The sequence below is a fragment of the Indicator indicator genome, chromosome 1, assembly GCF_027791375.1.
Source record: "Indicator indicator isolate 239-I01 chromosome 1, UM_Iind_1.1, whole genome shotgun sequence".
NCBI lineage: Eukaryota > Metazoa > Chordata > Aves > Piciformes > Indicatoridae > Indicator > Indicator indicator.
In genome coordinates, this window is record NC_072010.1 from 29,221,434 (window position 1) to 29,245,141 (window position 23,708).

General features: G+C 43.0%; 1 protein-coding gene across 5 annotated transcripts in view; it reads left to right on the forward strand.

The window, feature by feature from the left end:
* The window catches only part of DHRS12 (dehydrogenase/reductase 12), a 35,247-nt gene that overhangs the window by 8,866 nt on the left and 2,673 nt on the right, over positions 1 to 23,708 (forward strand). For 2 of the 5 annotated variants that reach the window (XM_054390809.1, XM_054390839.1), the window contains 6 exons: positions 3,438 to 3,530; positions 5,253 to 5,334; positions 17,738 to 17,799; positions 18,548 to 18,652; positions 19,788 to 19,878; positions 21,315 to 21,452. In XM_054390809.1, coding sequence (XP_054246784.1) covers positions 3,438 to 3,530; positions 5,253 to 5,334; positions 17,738 to 17,799; positions 18,548 to 18,652; positions 19,788 to 19,878; positions 21,315 to 21,452 — 571 coding nt within the window. Of the gene's footprint in view, positions 1 to 3,437; positions 3,531 to 4,367; positions 4,403 to 5,252; positions 5,335 to 17,737; positions 17,800 to 18,547; positions 18,665 to 19,787; positions 19,879 to 21,314; positions 21,453 to 23,708 lie in introns of those variants that run through there. The other 3 variants (XM_054390812.1, XM_054390830.1, XM_054390821.1) reach the window with 3 other exon arrangements.

The following is a 23,708-nucleotide window of genomic DNA, read 5'->3' on the forward strand; positions in this document are numbered from 1 at the left end:
AGCTTTCGCTGGTAAGTAGAGACCAAACACAGAAGAATAATGGAGTCATGAGGGCATTGTGTATGTCTGGAGGACAGCAAGATGGAGGAGGCATTCCCAGTTTTCATATGAAAGCAATATGACTGGATGCCCGTCTCAGATGCCTGCACATGAATACACACAGCATAGGAAACAGGAATCCATGCATGGTTGCAGAGCTGTGATCTCACTAGGATTAAAGAGGTATGGCTAGCATGACTAGAGTGCTGGAATGGGTGTATACAAGCCCTTTAAGAAATGCAAGTTGGGAAGACAAGGAGGAGGAGTTGTGCTTTATGCAGAGGAGTGGCTTGAATACATGGAGCTTTGTGCTGCAATGGGTAATAGATCAGTTGAGGACTTATGGGGAAGGCACAGATCAATGCGGGTGGCATCACAGTGTGTGTCTGCTACAGAGTGCCTGATGAAGTAGAGGAAGTAGATGGGGCCTGTTTTAGAGGTCTAGGGAGGCCCCATCATCACTTAGAGTACTTGAGCCACCATGATTCCTGCTGGCAATTCAGCAGGCCATAATCCATGAGATGTCTGAGACTATTGGGGACAATTACCTTTTTTTGAGTGCTTGGCAAACCAGCTAGGAGTGATCTCTGCTGGGCCTGCCATGTATAGCAGTCTTGAACAGCTGCCTTGGTGGAAGTGGCCATGAGATTGTGGAATTTAAGATCAAGACAGGCAAGAAGGATGAATACTATGACATTTGGTTTTAGGGAAGCAGATTTTCTTTTATGTGCACCTGGTCAGCAGGATGCCACAGGAGACAGCCATGGAGAGCAAAAGGCCTTGGGAAAACTGGTTGATCTTAGAGACCTCCTCAAAGCAGGAGGTGCTTTTCTGTTAACTAGAAAAAGGCAAAGCACTCATCTTCAAAAATGGCAAGCAGGATTTGGGGAACTAGAGGTTGGTCAGCCTCACCTTGCTGTCCAGGAAAACTATGGAGCAAATCCTCATGGAAGTGACGAAAGATGGGAAGATAATGGAGAAAAAAACAGCATGGACTTATCAAGGGCAAACATGGCCTGACTGTACCTACAGACAAGAGGAAAGCAGTGCTTGTCACTTCCCTTACCTTTCCCAAGGCTTTTTACATGATCTGCTGTAGTATCCTTGTAGCCAAGTTGGAGAGATGTGGTTTGAGCTGGTGGATGACAGTAACAATTAACAGTGCAAAGATGATCTACTAAGTTTTTTAAAGGCATCCCCTATGAGTCAATACAGGGACAAAAGGTGTTTACTTTATGTATTACCTTGGGTAATGGAATGAAGTGCAGTCTTTCTTAAATTGCAGGTGGTCTCAGATGGGTGGGGTGGGGCTGCTGTTCAGAGGGATTTAACTGGTGAGGCAGTTGGCTGACATGAACCTCATGAAGTTCACTAAAAGTGCACAATCCTGCTTTAGGTTGGAGGAACCCCATGGAGCAGTACAGGCAGGGACTAACTGACTGGAAAGCAGCTTTGTAGAAAAGAACCTGGGAGTGGCAGGTTGTCCCAGAGTGAGCAATGTGCCCTGGGGCAAGGAAGGCCAAAGACACCCCAGGCTGTACTAACAGCAGGCTGGGGAAAGTGCATCTTCCCCACTATTAAGCTTTTGTGAGACCAGAGCAGGAATCCTATGCCCAGTTTTGGGCTTCCCAGAACAAGGAAGCCATAAGTGTCCTGGAGTGAGTCCAGAGGAGGTCTGCCAAGGTGCAAGGGAAGATGGGTCACACAGTGTGTAAGGAGAGACTGAGAGGGCTGGTTTTGCTCAGTGTTAAGAAGAGAAGGCTGAGACTGGTCTTGCTGTAGTCTGTAGCCACTTGGTGGAAGGGTGTAGGGAGGACAGTGCTGTGCTTCACTTGGAGATCTGCAGTTAAAGGACAAGAGGCAGCAGATGCAGATTGTAACAAGGAAAAATTCTGACTAGATAGTAGGAATTTATTTATTTATTTATTTATTATACACCATAAAGATGATCAAACACTGGAGCAGGGAAGTCAGAGAGGCTGGTGAATATCCATCTTTGGAAAGAAAACTTTCCTGAACAACCGTATCTCAGTTATCTACCTTGAGACTGGGGTTGTTTAGCCTGGAGAAGAGGAGACTCAGGGGAGACCTCACTGATGTCTACAACTACCTGAGGGGTGGTTGTAGCCAGGTGGGGGTTGGCCTCTTCTCCCAAGCAACCAGCAACGGAACAAGAAGACTCAGTCTCAAGCGGTGCAGGGGGAAGTTTAGACTTGATCTTAGAAAGAAGTTCTTCACAGAAAGAGTGGGAGGTGGTGGGGTCACTGTCCCTGGAGGTTTTTAAAAAAAGAATGGATGAGGCACCTAGTGACATGGTTTAGTTGATTAATTGGGGTTGGTTGATCGGTTGGACTTGATGATCTTGGAGGTCTCTTCCAACCTGGTTGATTCTGAGAGTGGTGGGACTGAGAGGCCTCCAAAGAGGTCCCTTTCAGCTGATGCTGTGACCTTGAGCATTACTTTGGAAAGCTGCTTTCAGCTTGTGATGGTTTTGAGACTGTCCTTAATTTTTCTTCTCACAAAGTTCAAGCAGAGAAAGTGAAAGAATGTAAATAAATCACTATTGAATGTAAGAAAGCAAATAATGATTATTCTAAACACTTCCAGTGGAGAGAGAGAAATGTTTAAGAGTCACTACTCAAAACAAGGTCGGGCAGTCTCGCAGTCTGTCTTCTCTCAGTCTGCCTGCTGCTTCTCTCTGCTGGCTGAAGATAACACACACCTACATACTGACCTTGACAAGCTACGTCTAACGAACCTCTCTCTGCTTCTTGGCTTGCTTTCCTTTTACCTGCTCTGGGAAGGGGAAAGAAAATAAGCACGGCTCCCTCTTTTTTGAGGGGCCCAAGGGGCTTTGTTGTGTTTTTCTGTTGATTGTACATATTTGTAAATGTTGTGAATAGTGTATATTTGTACATATTCATTGCATTTCATCATAGATTGTAGTTTTGCTTGTAAATAAGCTTCATTTGCTTCCAGACTGAGCTAGCCTGGTTATTGTTGGTGTGGGAGGGGGATTTCAGCTCTCACACTGTAACACAGCTAAAGAGGAAGCTGCTGTATGAATTGTTTAAACAGAAATTTTGCAAGCTTTGCAATTTAAAATCAAAATTATTTCTCTGCTATGCCAGTCTGTCACATATTTATCTAAGTAGAGTTTTCTTTTAATAAACTTGGCTTTAAAAAGTTATGCTCAAAAGCAACACAGTCAAGTGACTTAGTATGTTTTAAGGACTAGAATTAGATTTCCCAGTTGTTGATATTAACCTAAGTGCTTTAGTTATGTTCTGGAGGTAATTTTTTTTCATAGTAATTAAATACCTTTTCACCTAGACAGGTCTCCTCACTGTCCCTGTTGATTGTAACTTACTTTTTTTTTCCCCTTTTTTCTCCTGTAGAATGTTTTCTTGCACATTTTGGATATATCTAATCCCAGGGAAATCTGGAAGTTTGCTGAAAAATTCAAAAATGAACATCAACTAAATGTGTTGGTAAGTTTTATGCTGAAATCATGTGTGGTTTTTTGTTTTTTTAGTGCATAGTCTATGAATTTCTCCAACAGGTAGTGTAGCTTTCACAGGTTTGCCCACAGTTCTCTGCTTGATGCTTCTCTAAATATTTTTGTGGTGGTCACTATGGTCTGATTGCTTGTGCCTGTTTTCAGTTCACATACAGAGACATCTTACAAAAAGAGAAATGCAGTCATTTTTTCAGCTGCATCTCTTGAGCTTCTTAGCATACATTTTCTGTTTGACTTTTATTACTAACAGCTTTTGTCCCTCTTAAAGCTTAAACTTGTTTGTGGGGGGAAATCTGTTTAGAGCAATCTAACAGAGAGCTTGAGAGAGCAGTTAAACATCTTGACTAGTAAGGGGCTCAGTACATTTCTCCTTTACTTGGCAATGAAAACTAGCTCTTGGGACTGCACTAAAACTGAGGCACTTAGGGTAGTTGTTTTGGTGTTGTTACTAGATGAGGAAATTCTGACAGAAGAGGCAGTCATCAAGAGGAGAGAGACTCCCTTTTTACAGAGTCCCATGGTAAAGGCAAGGGGTAATGGGTATGAGTTGTTACTGGGGAGATTTGGACTGCATGCCATAAAAAAAAAAAACAAACTTTTCACCATTCAAACTATTAAACATAGGAATAGGAATAAACTCTCAAGGGAGGTGATGGATTGCCCTGTATTAGATAGTTTCAAGGTCCAGCTTGACAGGATGCTGGGCCATCTCACTTAAACTATATTCTTACCCTGAAAGGTTGGACTAGATGATCCTCAAAGTCTCTTCAAACCTGGTATTCTATGAATTCTATGAAAAATTGGAAAACAACCTTTGAGGACTGGCAGTGAATAAGCAGGAAGGTGCGTAAGGGCAAATCTCTTTTCCAAGTGGGAGAGAAAAGCTGAAGCTTCCTCTGGAAGCTAAGGCAGAGAAGGAAGTGTTTGGGAATATGCTAGCTGCACACAGCTTGCAAGCTTCTGACTCTTCCTAAGGTTTTACCTTGCAGTGCATCCATGCTGTGTGCCCTGTTTTAGCAATGTGTGAGTCAGGTGGGGTATCTGTGCAGGACTGCCAGGCAGAGAGAAAAGCTGGCATCTTTTCAACCAGGGCACAGAGTCAGTATAAAGCACCTCTGCTGGTTATCTCTTCTCAGGGCTAACCAGGATACAGCAAGCTGCTGACCTGGCTAATCTGCCAAATTTGGAGCTAATTCTTTTAATCTGATGAAGATAGGAGTTCCCACGGGATGTTCTACTGCGTGTCACACAGCTTCCCATAGTGAATTTTCCCATAACAGAGAATGCATCACCACATAGTGTGGGTGATGTGGGGTCAGTGTGGTCTCTCAGATGATACTGACAAATTATGCCATGTATTTATGTATACCATGTATTTATGGTCTAATATCTGCTCTACAACTTGTGTGTTACTTTTCTTGACGAGTTTAAAATCATGGAATAAGGCAAGAAGAAGTTTGTAGGCTGTTAGTGTAATACATCTCTGGTGAGCCACTTCTCTGAAAATCCTTTCTTTTGTGAAAAACCTCAGTGACAGAGTAATGTGGCCTGGAATAGCATGGTTTATTGAAACAGTTTGTAGCTTTGTGTTGCAGTGTCAGAAAATGGTAAACTAACGTGGACTGCTTGTATGCATGGTTTTGTTTGTAGATGTTTGTGTAGATTGTCTTTGTTTACAGGAGTTGTCTTACAGATCAACAATGCAGGATGTATGGTGAATAACAGAGAATTAACTGAAGATGGGCTTGAAAAAAACTTTGCAACAAACACTCTGGGTGAGTATGGAAGGCTTCCTTCTGAAATACCCTCATTTTGAGTACCGAAGTGTGGTTTTTTTATAGCTGGGTTCATGAGGTGTGTGTTCCTGCTCAGAGAGATCATACATTGCTATGCCGGGGAAGGAGAAAAGGAAAAGAAAAAATATTGCAGCTTTTAACTTTTTGGAATGTAATTTTTCTGGGTTTTCTTTTTTTTCGGTTGTTCTCATATCACTGCTTGTATCATAGCAGCAGTATAAAAATGCAGATAAGATTTAATTAAATTGATTCTGAGATTTATCTGGGAAACTTTGTTCTAAGCAGTGCTGCCAATGATACTCTGTAGTAAGTGTCCTGCTGCAGCTTGGTCAGAACTTGGATCAGATTTAGGTACTTAAAGACATTCAAATGTTTCAAGTAGGCTTGAACAGCTTTGTCTGATGTGACAGAGGCACTGTGTATGAAGACAGTACCCTGGACACTCTCAGACAGCAGTACTGAGTCTTAGGCCCACCATGTATAAGAGTTGTATTCCATGTACCGTGTGGTAGAGGTATGAGAGGGGCAAATTAAGTGAAGCAAATAAAGTGTGAAAGGGAAAATGTGGATGAACAGGGAAGATGGTGAGCAAACTGGAAGATTTCCTCATAAAAGCTGTGGAAAAGGTGTGAACAGTCAGCCAGCAGTGAGAAGGGCTGTCTGCACTATTAATATCTGTAGGACTGGAAGCTGCACTGCCTGCAAGGCGAGATGTGCGTTGACCAACAGTCCTGATGTTTTCCTCCTCTCTGTCTCCATGCAGGGTAGGTGGCTTTCTCAAGAGACTGTGTTTAATATATTCAGAGGAGCTGTGGTACCTTGTTTTTTTTTCCTCCTGAATATCTGGGACAAGGACAGGGGAAGTTTAGGATGTATAGATCAGACACAGAACTAACATAGCCTGGAAACCATTGTTAGCTTTTAGAATCATAGAATTGTTAGGGCTGGAAGGGACCTCAAGAATCATCCTGTTCCAATCCTGCTGCCTTGGGCAGGAACACCTCACACTAGATCAGGTTGCTCAGAGCTACATCCAGCCTGGCCTTAAAAATCTCCAGGGATGGGGCTTCTACCACCTCCCTGGGCAACCTGTTCCAGTGTCTCACCACTCTCATGGTGAAAAACTTCTGAGCATCCAACCTGAATCTACCCACTTCTACTTTTGCTCCATTCCCCCTAGTCCTATTGCTACCTAACATCCTAAAAAGTGCCTCCCCAGCTTTCTTGTAGGCCCTCTTCAGATACTAGAAAGCCACAGTAAGGTCTCCTCTGAGCCTTTTCTTCTCTAGACTGAACAGCCCAAACTGTTTCAGTCTGTCCTCATAGGAGAGGTTCTCCAGCCCTCTGATCATCCTGGTGGCCCTTCTCTGGACACATTCCAGCACCTCAATATCCTTCCTGTAGTAGGGGCTCCAGAATTGGATGCAGTATTCCAGGTAGGGTCTCACCAGAGCAGAGTAGAGGGAGAGAATCACCTCTCTTGACCTGCTGGCTATGATTAATCTTAACCTTCTTCCTGTGTTACTGGTGGTGGCTTGCTGCTTGTTTGTTTGTTTTGTGTGCTTGTTTTTTTTTTTTTTGGGGGGGGGAGGGGGTGTGTTTGCAACTGCGACTACATTAAACTGGAAGTTAATTCCAGGTATAAAGACACAGATTAATTTCCTTCAAATTAACCTCCTGATAACATTCTTCTGTTTCTCCTGGTCAAAATTTAGTTTTATTTTGCTGTCAAATTTCCCCTGGCTGCAGATGTACAAGAGCTCCTGTCACTGGGAAATGTGTTTAGTTTAAATTTGTTTAACCCTCTTGTGGTGTTTCAAACAAAAATTCAGTGATGTGTGAAGGTGCTGTTGTTTCAGAGAGAAGTAGAGTGAGACAAACACAACAGTCTTAACATGAAAGCATATTTTAGTTTAGTTTTCAACAGTGAGGGGAATTAATTGCTGAGGAACTGTAATAGTGCGTCACCGGAATTAGATTTTATCACACAAGTAGAAGCAACAAGTTCTGCTTTCCCAGCTGTAAATCAGCCTCACTAGAGATAGACAGCTACACGGAGTAAGACAAAATAAAATTGTAGTGAACCAGGAAAGTGTCTGTATTACCTTTTCATGAATGTTACATACAGACCTCCTTTGTGTATCATTTGCTGCATGACTGTGTAGAAGGTTGTGGACGTGGTTGGACATTTGAGCAGGTAAGGTAAAACAGTGTAACAGTGTGGGAGCTGAAATCTTCCCCACTGACAATAACCAGGCTAGCTGAGTCTGGAAGCAAATGAAAGCTGTATTTACAAGCAAATCTATAATCTATGATGAAATGCAATGAATATGTACAAATATACACTATTCACAACATTTACAAATATGTACAATCAACAGAAAAGCACAACCAAGCTCCCTTTGCTTCCCCCATGGGGTCTTCCCCAAGGAGCTTCCCCGCCCCCCCAGAAAGGACTCCGCAGACCCCCTTGGCAGAAGGCAGAGAGTTAAGAAGCAGAGAGGCTGTGAGACTTAGCTCGTCAAGGTCAGTGTGTTATCTTCAGCCAGAAAAGAAGAAGAATCAAGAATCAAGAAGGTTGGAAGAGACCTCAAGGATCATCGAGTCCAACCTGTCACCCTACACCTCATGCCTATCTAAACCATGGCACCAAGTGCCACGTCCAATCCCCTCTTGAACACCTCCAGGGATGGTGACTCCACCACCTCCCTGGGCAGCACATTTCAATGGCCAACCACTCTCTCTGTGAAGAACTTTCTCCTCACCTGCAGCCTAAACCTCCCCTGGTGCAGCTTGAGACTGTGTCCTCTTGTTCTGCTGCTGGTTGCCTGGGAGAAGAGACCAAACCCCTCCTGGCTACAACCTCCCTTCAGGTAGTTGTAGACAGCAATGAGGTCTCCCCTGAGCCTTCTCTTTTCCAGGCTAAACAGTCCCAGCTCCCTCAGCCTCTCCTCATAGGGCTTGTGCTCAAGGCCTCTCACCAGCCTCGTTGCCCTTCTCTGGACATGCTCCAGCAATTCAACATCTTTCCTAAACTGAGGGGCCCAGAACTGGACACAGTACTCAAGGTGTGGCCTAACCAGTGCCGTGTACAGGGGTACAATGATCTCCCTGCTCCTGCTGGCCACACTATTCCTGATGCAGGCCAGGATGCCATTGGCTCTCTTGGCCACCTGGGCACACTGCTGGCTCATGTTCAGACAGCTGTCAACCAGTACCCCCAGGTCCCTTTCCGCCTGGCTGCTCTCCAGCCACTCTGACCCCAGCCTGTAGCTCTGCATGGGGTTGTTGTGGCTGAAGTGCAGCACCTGGCACTTGGATTTGTTGAATGCCATCATGTTGGACTCTGCCCATCTGTCCAGCCTGTCAAGGTCCCTTTGCAGAGCCCTTCTACCTTCTAACAGATCAACACCTGCTCCCAGCTTGGTGTCATCTGCAAATTTACTGATGATGGACTCAATCCCCTCATCCAGATCATCAATAAAGATATTGAACAGGATGGGGCCCAGCACTGATCCCTGGGGGACACCACTAGTGACAGGCTGCCAGCTGGATGTGGCACCATTCACCACCACTCTCTGGGCTCGGCCCTCCAGTCAGTTGCTAACCCAGCGCAGAGTGCTGCTGTCCAAGCCACAAGCTGCCAGCTTGGCCAAGAGTTTGCTGTGGGGAATGATGTCAAAGGCCTTGCTGAAGTCCAGGTAGACTACATCCACAGCCTTTCCTACATCCACCAGGCTGGTCACCTGATCATAGAAGGAGATCAGGTTGGTGAGGCAGGACCTGCCCTTCCTAAATCCATGCTGGCTGGGCCTGATTCCTTAGCTATCCTTCAGGTATGCAGTGATTGCCCCCAAGACAATCTGCTCCATGATTTTCCCTGGCACTGAGGTCAGGCTGACAGGCCTGTAGTCCCCAGGTTCTTCTGTTCGTCCCTTCTTGTGGATGGGCGTCACATTGGCCAGTTTCCAGTCTTCTGGGACCTCTCCAGTGAGCCAGGACTGGTGGAAAATGATGGAGAGAGGCTTGGCCAGCTCATCTGCCAGCTCTTTCAGCACCCTAGGATGAATCCCATCAGGTCCCATGGACTTGTGAATATCCAAGTGACTCAACAAGTCTCGAACTAATTCCACATGGGTTTCAGGAGTACAACACTGCTCCTTGACCCCATTGACCAGTTCAGGAGGCCAGTTATCCTGAAGTCCTCCTGCCTTACTGTTGAAAATGGAGGCAAAGAAGGTATTTAGAATCTCAGCCAGAAGAAACAGCCAGACAGCCCACCAAGTCGCAAACTGCCCAACTCAGACTCCAACTGCCTCAACTTGGTTTTGAATAGAGATTCTTAAACATTTCTCTCTCTCCAATGGAAGTGTTTAGAACAATCATTATTTTGCTTTCTTACACCTAATAGTGACTTATTTGCATTCCTTCGCTTTCTCTGCTTGAACTTTGTGAAGCCATCACAAACAGGTAGGTCATCCTCTCATTGTCCAACATCGTTCTTCAGAGTTCAGACAAGGACTGAGTTGTTTGGTCAGGCTGGCTCTCTTCAGGCAATAATAAAGATTAAATTTTGGAGCTTTTGGAACAGAGTGGGACTTGGTTGAGCTGAAAGAGGCTGTTTGTGCAAGAGTATGCTTGTGTGCTTGCAGGTCAGACACATGGAGGACCAATTTGATCAATAGTGCAGGGTTTTTTTCTTCAGAGACAGAAATGGAGCAACAATTTATATCTGCTGGAGTTATGGGAGAACTTTGTATGGAGAAATGCCTGTCGGTAGATGCTGTGTGAAGTCAGTTCCCTAAGCACTAACTACCTTTGGCTGTGCTTTACTTTGGAGAAGTTATTTCTGTGTTGGTAACTAACTTTTGGTAGATGTTCCTGGAGGAAAAACTTGGCTAAATTAGATATGGCTGGTATAGAGGTTGGCTAAATTAGATATGGCTGGTATAGAGGTTGGCTAAATTAGATATGGCTGGTATAGAGGTTGGCTAAATTAGATATGGCTGGTATAGAGGTTGGCTGTAAAATAGAATGTAGTCTGAGAGAACAAATACATTCCCCTCTCTTCCCCTTTCCCCAGAAAAGCTGAAACCTGAGGGTGATACAGGCTCAGGGCCTCTTTTGAAAATCTGTTGTTGTCTTGTTGACAGCATAGAAACAATAACTCATGGCTGCTTGATTTCTGCAGAAATAAAAGAATAACTTTTCTTTAAAAAATATTTTTAGATTTTCACATGCAGGATATTCCTTCCATATTTCTTTCACTGTTTGTTTCTACCCTGGATCTTAGCTCTAGTTTGGTAAATGAATGTTAAGTTGATCATTTGGGTTAATGTGGGAATATTTCCTGGGGAGCTCCTGATCCTGATAGGCAAATTTTATTTGTGTATATCTTTAATTTGTGTGTTGTAGCCCTGTACTCAGGGTTATATATATTCAAGAGCTGGGGAGTGGCAAGCATCATTTCCTCTGATGGACTTGCAGACTTAAGAGCTGACACTTAAAATAGTTAAACAGAATTTACCTGTTTATTGTATTTCAGTAAAACTCCCAAGAAAGACTATTCAAATTGGCAGTATTCAGTCATTTTGGAGAAAAACTGTCAGCATTGGTAGGCAAGTGGGAGGCAACAGCAGCCTGTTCTTATTGAAGCACTGGAAATTTAGCTGAAGCAATCCCTGTTCCTCTATTTCATAGCCTGCCTCCCTTTACTTTTTACTCAACACATCTTCTTGCTTGACATAGAAAAATGGCATATATGTTGCACTTTCATTGCTACTTACCAGCCAAGGGAATGCTGAAACACACTTGGAGATAAATAAATGATGCTCCGAGCATGCATCTTTACTTCAGTCTAATGTGCTCCCATGTTTTAATCATATAGCCATATACTTTTACTTTCTGTGCAAGAAAGAGGTAGGGCTAGAGGAAAAAAGACATCTTTCTACCATGGTACAGCCCATCTATGGCAAATTGCCTACCCTGTATGGATATTTGTTGTTCTCTTCCCTACTCATATTTAACTGGTGTTTCAAATTTGAGGGAAACTTTTCTGAGCTACTGGGAAGTCAGGCAGCCTGGAAGCTAGCTCTGTCTGCCACAAGGTCAGTGCCTGATCTTTGGCAAGATGGCCTCCTTACCTGTGATAAGGAGACTCTGATAGCTGTTTTCTTTCTAAAGAGCTTTGAGGTTTTTGGATGAGAGGTGCTCTGAAAGAATGGGGTTGAATATAATTGCAAGTCAACCAGCTACACTGAAGCCTAGGTTCCCAGGACACAGAGGAACACTTACTGAGCTGAGCTGCTTTGTAATTCAAGGGAAATGTAAAACTTTGTTTTGTCTTTGGTGTTCATTAGCTCTTCCCATATGCTCTCGCTTATTGCTAGTGTGGTGGAATTGACCAGCACATGCAATATGCTAAAATCTTCATTCTTGATCTTGTACTTGGGAAACAAACTCAGAGATGTCTCTTACTTGGAACTGCATAAATTGAAGGCTTGAAAAGATAACCATGTCAAGGAAGAACATCAGTTTGGGTTTTGTTTTGTTTTAAGACTTGGACATAAGAAAAGCCAGTTTAACTCCTTTTTACTAAATGAGTGAGCCATTGAAATCTGTACAAGTAAAAGTTGGGGGTTTATTTTTGTTCCCACTTTTTTGTTTTTTTCCCACAGTTGAAATAACACTGTTCCTAATAATACCAGAAAGCTCAGGCAGATGGAGAACTTCACTGAGTGTGGTGCTGGCTGCCTGCCCTTATCTGAATGTTAGCAGATTAAAAACCACACCAACAGTTTCCCACTAATTGCCAGATAGAACATCAAGGAAAAAATATTCCAGAATCCACCAAAACACATGGGTCTGAAATAATTGCATCATCAATTAATTAGATGCTATAAATGGGTAGTGGCTTTACAATATTACTTCTGCTGAAACCATAATTTTCTTTAGAAATCAATTTTAAAGGACAGATTTTGGGGTCACTTTCAATATGTAAAGCAGATAGGAGTATGTGTTCATGTGATGTCCTGTTGATTTCCGAATCTGAAATTCATAAGTCCTAAGGAATCTTCCAGATTTTACATGCTGAAGCTGAGTTAGAACACCAGCATTTTGGAAATCTGCCTTTGCAGTGTTTGTTTTGTGTTTAGGCTATACTGTGTTTTGCTTAGTTTCATGTTTTAGCACAGAAAGATCTGTAGCCTTCTGTGGGGAAGAACTGTGTGTAATACACTGTAGACTTCCATCCCTAGCATGGGAATAGTTTCACTTTGGTTATGTTGTGGTTCCACAGTTAGCTTGCTGTTGCAAGTGTGCAGAGCTATCTTCCTTCAAGACTTAATGCTGTTTTCCATAGATACCTCTCAGCTACTTCAGGTCATGCAAAAGGTAACCCAAATTTATTTAGGAGTTTATGAAGCAGTTTACTACTTTGGGGTTTTCTTTAAAACAACTTAGTGTATGAACTGAATGTTCATCTCCTTAACAGCTCCTCATTTTCTGCACTCAACCTCATTAAAGTTTCACTCTGTGATCATTGAAACTACTGAATTACTGCTCATACAGGTTGACAGAGGAGTTCACTGTATGGAGCCTAGAACAGCAGGAGTTTACTTGAGTACAATATCAGGTTGCTTCACTCAGTTGAGAACATCTCAGAGCAAGTGGAGCCCCAAGGGAGTGCATGGTGATTTAAATTTCTTTTAATTAAGTTTTGTGTTTTTTTTTTTTTAGCAAGTAAACATGAAACTTAAACATTGATGTGATCATCACTTGGGAGGGAGGGTGTATGAACAAAGTGTGTTCTCTTGAAGTGCCATGCTCATTGTTTTTACTGGACATACTATGCACAAGCCCAGATAGTGTGGGTCATCAATCTAATCTGCCATATGATAAAGTTGGTTGCTGGTGTGTAATGGTGGAGTTGCTGTATCGTTACAGAAAGTTTTTAATACCACTGTATTGTAGATGGTTTCCTATCTTATGAACTTGGCTGCAACACAAAATTTACAGGATTGTTTTCCAAAGAAAAGCAAATGTTGAGAGGATGTTTATCTTTAAAAGGAATTGTGCATCAGTCCCAAGAGCCTCCTCAACTGGAGAAAACCTGGCCAGCACGTACTGTGTCAAACCTTATTACATGGAAAAGGGCTGTAGTTTGTCCAGTAGGTTTCTCCAGTCAGCTCTTCACCTCAGAAGAGTTCAGCAAGGGCAAGATGAAAGCCTGTACTTGGGAGTGATAGACTGAATGGTTACTCATCCCCTTCTGCCTTCCTCTGCTTCTGAGCAAGCTCCTGAATTCATCTTGCAAGACTCCTTTGTGGCACAGCAACTACTCCTTTTCAAAGGGAAGTCTCCAAAGTTTTTATTTTACACCCTTAACAGCAGTGGGAGTCAAGTTTTTAGGCCATGTAGGCAATGTATGTTTCAACAGCAGAACTGTGTAGACAGGAGCATCTTGGCCCCAGTTGCCATGTGTCCCAGAGGGCTCTTAGTTCCTGCTTTGTCATGGATATAACTTCTGGTGAACAGGCACTGGCAAATGTGATGGCCTCAGGAATGAACGTCTTCGTTTACAGAATCTCTGCTGGCAGTTCTTGTTTTCTGGGAAAAAGTCTTTTTTTTTTTTTTTTTTTTTGGGGGGGGGAGGGGGCAGAATCCCAATGGTCCTCTCCGGGAGTGGGGCAGGATCACCAAGAAACCCAATGCTTAGTGCTTTCAGTGCAAGGCACATCACTGTTGATCGTCACCTCTCCTTCCAGGCACCTTTGTTCTGTCTTTTAAAACAATTAAAAAAAAACAAACACAAACCAAACACACACCTCAACCAATCTGTATGGTTTGAGTACAACAATAATAAAGCATTAAACATTTTTGATGTACTTTGCCATTTTTACCTGAGCTTAGTGGAAGGATATTTCTCCTTTACTGCACAAAAATTATTAGCAAATAATGATCAATTAATTACTAGCAAACGGTTGTACAATTTGGATGTTGTCTTACTTTCCTGAAGTGGGAGGAGTGGGGAATGTAGTTTTTTTTCTACCAAATTAGTTTTAATTTAGTTTTTACTAAAAATAAGAACATTTTCCTATTTTAGTTTTAGACTGTTACTGCAATGTGTGATAACATAAAGAGTGGGGCAAACAACGCATTCATTCATGGCTTCCCCTTTTGGTTAGCAATTAATTTATTTCTTACTGCATGCTGCACTACAGCTGTGCTTGGCAAAATGCGTGCCATGAGGGACATGGCTGTGCCAGGCCTCTGCACTGCCTGCATTCTTCCTGTGTTCGTTTGAATGTAACTATTCAGCTTTTGCATGAATAAAAATGTGGAGGTTTCAACTGATGATGATAGATTCCAAACAACAATATATCTTCTTAAGGTGCATCTATTCTATTACAATCATAGAATCGTTTCAGTTGGAAAAGACCTCTAAGATTATTGAGTCCAGCTGTCAGCCTAAGATGACTGTGGCCATTCAACCAGATGCCTAAGTGCCATATACACGCATTTCTTGAATACCTCCAGGGATGGTGACTCCACCTCCCTGGGCAGCCTATTCTAAAGCCTGACCACTTTCTCTGTAGTTTTTCCTAATATCTGATCTAAGCCTATCCTGACACAATTTCAGGCCATTTCCTCTCATCCTGTCACACAGAATTACAGAATGATCAGGTTTGGAATGGACCTCAAAGATCATCCGGTTCCAACCCCCCCTGCCATGGGCAGGGACACCTTGCACTGGGTGAGGTTGCTCAGAGCCCCATCCAGCCTCACCTCAAAAACTTCCAGGGATGGGGCTCACACCACCTCCCTGGGCAACCTGTTCCAGTGTCTTGCCACCCTTATGGTGAAGAACTTCTTCCTAACATCCAATCTGAATCTACCCACTTCTACTTTTGCTCCATTGCCCCTAGTCTTCCACCTGACATCCTAAAAAGTCCCTCCCCAGCTTTCTTGTAGGCCCCGTTCAGATGCTGGAAGGCCACAAGAAGGTCACCTCGGAGCCTTCTCTTCTCCAGACTGAACAACCCCAATTCCCTTAGCCACTCCTCATATCTTGTTCTCTAGACCCTTCACCAGCTTTATTGCCCTTCTCTGGGTATGCTCCAGCAACTTGCTGTCCTTGTAGTGAGGAGCCCAAAACTGAACACAGTATTTGAGGTGCGGCCTCTGGGCCAGACTGCTTCACCTCACAGACCAGCCCATGCAAAGAATTTATACTATCTAAGTATATATATATTGTTTTTAAAATACTAAGGAGTTTTGTATTGAAACACTTTAAAACATGGACAATAGTTGGTGAAATACTTAGTAGTGGCAGAAATTAAATGCTCACATCTTAATGCCTTGATGTGTTGTGTCTGTATTTTGAGATACTGGTGTGTAGCATAGGAAGCTGGGATCAAAACTGCTCTTTTTTGCACTCTGTCTTGAAGCAAACGAGCAAGTGGCTTTGTGTAGCAAAAAGATGGAATGCCCTGGCTCTGTGGGATTTATTGAATTCTTAATAAACTGAAGGAAGAGAGGAGACACTGGTTTTGCACTTTCTTTGTGGTTTTAAATGAGTGCATAAACTTCTGACAAGCTGAAGTTGTTTTAAGCAGGATTTTTGGCGTTGAACTTTTCTCTCATCCAGCTGGAAAACAAAACAAAACTCAGTTGTCAACAAGGCACTGTTAATGCATTCATCCTTGCATCCCTTTAGAATTAGTAAGTCAATGTGAAGCCTCTTAGAAGAGTAAATTAATCTATGGGACAGTAAAATCAAACATAATCATAGCTAGTGCATTGCAGCTCTGCCTTTAGGAGATGCAGCTTATTTAACCAAGCCATGATGTTACTTTGTATTTGAAGAATCCATAGCAAATCAAAATTTAATCTGGGCTCTCTGTTTGTATTGAAGTGATTTATTTATTTATTAATGTTACATCTTAGCAGTCTCCCATGACAATCAGCAGCAGTTCTTCTCCTAACGACGTCATCGTTTGGTCTCCCTGCTACTACAGGCAACGTACAGGCTCTCGTTATTCACTGGCACCCGCCTTTGCTTGCATTTTCTGCTTAAGACAGGCTGCATTCACTCATCTGCTGTGCATTTGCTTTGTTTGATTTGCCAGGGATTTAAATATTTTGTGTGCATATGGATCTCCCTCTGATTATATAGAGAAAATGAGGGCTGCTCTGACTGATGGGGAAACCGAGCAGTTTGTTCACCGAGTGTGTAACACATTTTATTTTGGTAGCATATTTATAAACATGCTGTATTTTAACTGTGCAATCTATTGCCTCTGTGGAAGAGAGGTTATAAAGACACATGCTGAAGTCTTCATGTCTAGTGAAAAACATGGCCTCGGTAGCTCGTGGAAAAAAATACATTTATCGCTGACACAGAATTGTTGAACTAGAGCCATGTGTGAAGGATGTGAGAGAAGTATTATGCTTGACACAGAAATGCTAGACTAAATGGGGATAGACTCATTTTGAATTAAACAGGGTTTTTAAAATACAGCTTAAAGGGAAAAAGCAAAAATATCTCTGAAGAGATGTAAACAAACAAAAATCCCTGTTTTGTGCTTGCGTGGGTGAAACATCACTAGGTGTGTCTGAATCAAACACCCTAGCAGCTGAACAATGTTTTGAATAACAAACTTTTCTGGTTGTGGTAACAGCTGAAATGGAATAGATTTGTGTGGTGTGTACCAGTCTATGCCAAATGAGCTCGATTCAACTGGGGAAGGACACAGTGAAGTTCCTAAAAGTAATCTTAGCTCAGCCTCAGGCATGCAACATTAATGTTTTCTTTCCCCCAAAAGGATTCCTTATCTTCTGCAATAGTCATGCTTGGTATTTAAGAGGAGGGTTTTGTGCGCAACACAAATCAAAAGTGTTTGTGTTCTCTGAGTGATTTCATAGTGAGAAGGCAAAAATGGATGAGTCTTAAGTGCGTATGGAATGGTGTAAGAAATCCAAGTGTGAAGCAGTTTTCTTCTGTTATTCATGACCAGGCGTAGTTATATGTACATCTGCCACACATGGAGGGGAAAAACATTCCCTATTTCTTCACTAGCGTCACCTCCAGGGAAGTCCATACCTGAGCTGTTTTGCCTTCAGAGTAGTGGCTGAACAGAGTGAGCAGTTTGCTTATACAGTAAGCAGAAAAGTCTATAAAATAACTGCTTTTGATAAGCATGCAGCAGTTAAGTTGACATATTGCAGGCAAACAGAAAAAAAAAATCCAAACTCCTGACTAAATTCAGATCAAGTTTCAGAAATTAAGATACTTTTGGTTTTGGGTTGTTATAGAGAGTAGGTAAAGAAAAAAAGCTGTTTTAAAAAGAAAAGTTAATGTTGGTGTTTTCCTATCTTTTAGGTACCTACATTTTGACAACTGCCCTGCTGCCCCTCCTGGAAAAAGCAGCTGATGCCAGAGTGGTGAGTCTGCAATGCTGTTGAAAAGTGGTGTTTTGCTATTCTTACCTTCAGGCTTCTGACAGCATCTCTTTGACTATGCTAGCAATACAGGATTAGTTATTATGCTGGAAACATCTCTAGAATTCTCTTGGATTTTGCTAGCAACAACCTGCTTCTCCAGAGCAAAGCTGCTGCCTGCTACTCTCAACCTTTCCACTGGAAATCAGAGTAAAACACTTCCCCTTTAAATTTCCCTAGAGCAAGGTATCTCCTGCAGCACAGTGTAAAATACCTATAACAGAAGTATGGGCTTAAAAGAACCTTACAGATCTTGGTGTAAAGTAGGACAGCAGGTACTTTATTTTTTTTTAGTGAAACTTCTCAAGTTTTGTACAGTCTCTTGTTTGCTAATTACCCTCTAGAAATGCTAAACATATAAACTACAAATAGTGCTATTCTGCAGTTTTCTTTCTCCTGATTACTTTTCAAAAGGAAGAAGCACAAAGTTTCCTGAAGGAGACAACACCACTTTGAGTGAAAATTGCTTTAAAAAGAAACTTTTTTCTTCCACCTCATCTCCAGGTACGCTCCACACATGAGCAGAAACATAGTTCAAAGAGCATGCAGAGGAATCCTGCTCCCTAGAGATATTCAAATATGGCCTGAAGACCACATTCCATGCATGAGTGTGATCATGGGGAGTTCCTGGTTTGGTTTTTCATTCATTTGCTTTTCATTCCTTTGTTTTTCATGATTCATTTGATTACAGATAACTGTCTCTTCTGGGGGCATGCTAGTTCAAAAATTAAACGTATCTGACTTGCAGTCGGCAGACGGGACGTTTGATGGAACTATGGTGTATGCACAAAACAAGGTACACTCCTTGGTTTTGAAAACAAACCCCAGCACTTTTCTGCTACACAGCTTATGCCATCTGCTTTGCTAAAAGCCTGTTCTTCTCTGTTGCTTTCTCGTTGCAACCAGCCAGTTCAGAGATGCACAAGCCATCGTCTTCAGGAGTATGATGGCAGGCACTTGGGAACGCATCCCATTTCACACAGAACATGGCTAGACTTTTGCAGGATTCGTGATGGTTTTGCAGCTAGGTGCCTTTAAGAAACCACAAAGTTACAGACAGAGTGTCCAGGAGGTAGACTGGAAAAGTGTATTTCATTCACATAAGTCCTGCATCCCTACAAAACTGGCTGCAGAGTCAGTTTTCTTCCTTTTTCCCTCCCTCTCTGCTCCCGGGAGGACATGCAGGCTGTTATCTTCTTGCAGGGGAGTTGAGGCCTGGAGTTTGGCCTTGGCAATGCTGCCAAGTAGGCCTGGAGCAGCCTAATTGGGGCCTGGAGCTGCCAAGCCGAATTTTATGCTGTGTCACATTGGTTTGGTATGGGGGATGCAGAGAGGCATGAAGGCATGGGTTTATTGGCCTGGTTTAAAAGGAGGTTTGTGTGAAGCTTTGGCTTATCAGCTTCTGTGTTAAACCCAGACTATGGATTTTGTGTATTTTTATATGTTTTGTCCTGTTTTATGTATTTATGAATAGCATTTCCATTTAAACTTTCCAATGCTATCCAATCCTTTGTGTGAACATTTTTTTTTTTCTTTTACCCCTTTTGGAAGAGGTAAAAGAGCTTCTGTCTCGCTCTAAACTTAGACAGGATTTGATATAAGTCTCAAGGGGGAAAAGTGTCTTCAGCTATCCAACCTTTTCTGCTTGCTTAGTTCTTATCTACAGTCTGTAGCATGTAAATGTGGTCAGTAAAAGTAGTGTAACCACTTTAAAAGTAAACTTGGGATTGGGATGTGGATTGCAATGACTGTAGTGGTCTCTGACAAAATCACCCAATAAATTCAATCAGGATGAGCAAGGGTGTAGTTCTGCTGTTTAGAAATGCCCTGGTATTTACAGCACACTTGATGCAGTTTATCTCCCTGGGAACTAACTTGGTGGACAGGCTACTGAACTTGATGCTAGTCTTATTCTTTTTGCCCTGTCCTAGAGGCAGCAAGTTGTCTTAACAGAACAGTGGGCAAAAGCTCACAGAAACATCCATTTCTCCGTTATGCACCCTGGCTGGGCAGACACTCCAGGTAACATCAGCTTAACACTAACTATATGTTTTTCTTTTCAGGATTAGTGTAAAAGCAAAGAGAAATGAAGCTTTCTGGTAGATTTGCCCAGCAGGTGCAGTGATTTTTTGGCTCCAAACTGGTGCTTGAAGTAGTTTTGTACCCCTTTGGTAGCTCTGTTCTGCACAGTGTTTGCTAGCTGTGTATACCCAGAGAATAGTAATGGGCAATGAATGGTTCCAGCCCTGCACAGCAGAGCCATAGCTTTAAGCTAACCTGGAAGTTACATTTGTAGTGGGACTGTTGAACAGATAGAGCTTCTGCCTCTCTAAGTACCAACATGTAGCCACTGGGAATTTGCAAGTGGAGCGTGCACCACTGTGCTCCTCTGCTCTTCCTCTACGCATTCACTGCCATGGAGAAGCAGCACGTTTGGCCAAACTGCCCTTGTCTGAGCTGCAGCTGTTCTAGAGTGACGGTGGCTCAGCACGCAGCCTGGCATCACTTATCCAGTATGCATATTGCATTCCATATTATGTTTCCAGCCTCTAACACCCAAGCCTGGGATGCAGACTAGCAATCTGATCTCTAGGTCTTTTCTAGGGAGGCAGTTTCTCAGATTTGCTTCTGATGACAGAAGCAGTTACCCTGTCTACTTCACGCTTGAAAACTGCCCTTTCCAACTAAATATCCTAGTGTTTCTTTTTCTTTAAAATACGTTTATTTTTGCACATCCTTTGTGGATTTCAAGCCTAATGAACCATAAAGTTATCCCACCTTTAAGTTCAAGGACTCTTCAGCCCCTGTCAAACAAACAGCTGCATGGGATGGGCTTTCAGTCATCACCTGTTGGACAAAATAAAAAGAAAACTGAATTTGAACACGAATTCACTAGTTGGTTTAGGTACTGTTCACCATACAGGGTTTTTTTAACATAATACTGGAACTGGCTTTCTAAAACTGGTGAGAAAACGAGCTAAAAAATCCTATTAGAATGATGTTCGTTTTGCCCAGGGAGGTGGTTGAGGCCCCTTCCCTGGAAATATTCAAGGTGAGGCTTGATGAGGCCCTGGGCAGCCTGATCTAGTTGGGGATGTCCCTGCTGACTGCAGGGAGGTCAGACAAGATGAACTTCCCTTCCAGGCTGGACCATTCTATGATTCTATTCTATTTTTCTCCCCCCCATGTTTTACTTGTTTGCAGTTTAGAATGGAATTGGCTCAGGACCCTCTTGCTGATACTGTTTTCAGCTCCTACTAGTTTTGTCCCTGTATTTCGACCTAAGAAAACAACTGGTGGATCATCTGGCAGCTTAGCACTATTCCACCAGAACTCACCATACCCCTAGTTATGGGGAAATACTCATTCGTTTTCACAGACTTTTTTTTTGTTGTCTTATTTTTTAATCAAAAAAGATCTCCCTTGGCAGGCCATGATTCCATTGTTATTCTTTCCAGCTGTGAGATCATCAATGCCAGATTTCTATGAGAAGATGAAGAACAGCCTGCGCACAGAGGCCCAGGGAGCTGACACTGTGCTGTGGTTGGCAGTATCCTCTGAAGCAACAAAGTTACCAAGTGGCTTGTTCTTCCAAGGTAAGGTGGCAGTGTCTCACCTGCTGTAGCAGTGGAGATCCCTGAGCTGTCTGAACTGTTTGATCCCCATCTGTCCTGGAAGGAGATGAAGGCTCCACCAGGAAACCCTTGCTCAGAGGGTAAAATGTTTCTCAAAATCATTCCAAGACCAAAGGTTCAAGTGAGCATTGTGCAACCAGAGAATAACTGAGTTGTTACATTCCTGCTTTTGTCCTCTAAAGCTGATAGACTTCAAAGCTCTTCCTTAGGGAGGACTTGGGGGGTGAAGTTAGAATGAAAATGGCTGTATGCAGGACTGTGCCAAGGGAAGGTGAATCACAGCAGTCAAACAGCATCTTTTATGATACTAGAAAAGTAGCATCCTTCTCACAGAGCACTGGGAGTTGGCTTTGATTTGAGAGCCTCTTCCTACAATTCTGTGCTAGTTAGAACTGTCAGTTCCCCCTTTTTCTAATGCTGGGCAGAGACTTGAGCAGAGTGGCATTTTTGGCACTGTAAACATAGGGAATGGAAAGTTAGGGCAGAGGCTTTTTTAACTCCCAAACAGACAACAGGCATCTTAGTAGGAGCAGCTGGAAGCATGGATGTCTTAATGGTGATGCAGGTCAACCAAGAAGGAGAAATTGCTTGCAAGGTAATTGCTTACAGAAGCCCAGTTCTTTTGTTGGATGTGGCACTGAATTTCTAGGCAGAGGATTCAGGAAGTTCAGTTCTGGAGCTGTGCTGACTTTGTCCCGTCTGTCCCCTCTCAGAAAGTCACTCAGGGTTGATTGACAGATATTTAACCAGACCTTTTTCATATCTTCAAGTGGTGCAAGCAGAAACTGCATCCCAGCTGGTCAGTCTTCTTTACAGATTTACAGGTTGTGTCAGGTTGGAAGGGACCCTCAAAGGTCATCTTGTCCAACCCCTTACAGTGACCCGGGACACCTCCAACTAGATCAGGCTGGCCAGGGCCAGATCACATCTGGTGTTGAATGTCTCCAGGGTTGGGGCCTCAACCACATCCCTGGGCAACCTGTTCCATTATTTTACCGTTCCCACTGTAAAGAACTTCTCCCTTATGTCCAGCCTAAATCTACCCTGCTCCAGTTTCAAACCATTGCCTCTCATCCTGTCAGTACAGGCCTTCTAAACAGTCCTTCCCCAGCCTTCCTTCAGATATCGAAATGTAGCTATAAGGTCTCCCTGGAGCCTTCTCTTCTCTAGGCTGAACAGCCCCAACCCTCTCAGCCTGTAGCACCAGGCTGTGCCTTTTTCATACTCCTACCACCTTTTTCTGGTGCTAATGCTTCTGCTCAGTTTTTCTTTCTCTAGATCATAATTCCACCAGGCTCTTTGGCTTTTATCTACCCTCAGCTGTAGTGAACAGGGAACACTCCTTGGTTCTTTAGCTATAGCTCTTGACTTTTGAGAGCTGTGATCTTGGCATGACTGCTCTTAAGGCTGCAACAGAAGTCCTATGTCTGTGTCCTGTGCTTATCAAATAATGAAGAAGTCAGTTATTTCTCTCTCCTACAGCTTAATATGGGCCTTCTTGAAGCCCTTTAACACAGATCCTCGTCTTCCAGTCCTAGACAGCCATTTCTGGCATCAGTCATACCTTTCCTCCATTTCCTCTGTTCTTTTATATTCTGCTCACTTTAAAGTGAGTGCAAACCAAAGCCAGAATTATTTTCTTTTTCCTGAGGAAAAAAATGGGAAGCGAGAAAATGACTTGTACAACAAGTCATACATACGATTCTCTGCATCTGCCAAAAGAAATAAAAAATGTTTGACAAGAGTCCTGCTCTGCAAGGCTAGAATCATCATCTCCATGATGCTGAACTTGGCTTTCACACATAGTTCCCAAACATTAGCACAGGCTACTGGAAGCATTACAGTTGGGTAGGAAGCAATTCATATTCAGTGATGGAGAAGGCAATGTTCCTTTGCATGTTTCTCTCTCCTCATTTTTCCATGAGCAGAGGTTATGTGGTGTGTGGTGCCAGTTACAACATTTGGTCTTAGGAGAACAAACAGCTCTGCTCCCCTGGGAAGCCTGATTGCAGCCTGATAGGTTTTCAGAGAAATCTGCTGACCAGTGTTGCAACAGCTTGTTCTTTTAGTCTCAGCTGGCTGCTGCAAAAGTTGGGCTTTAGTAGACTACCAGTGCTGTACCAGTGTTCTGGCAGTTGTTTCACAGACATCTGACATCACTGTCATAAGGTTCCCAGGCTCTAGATACTGTGTTTTGGGGGAGAAAAATCCCTTAGA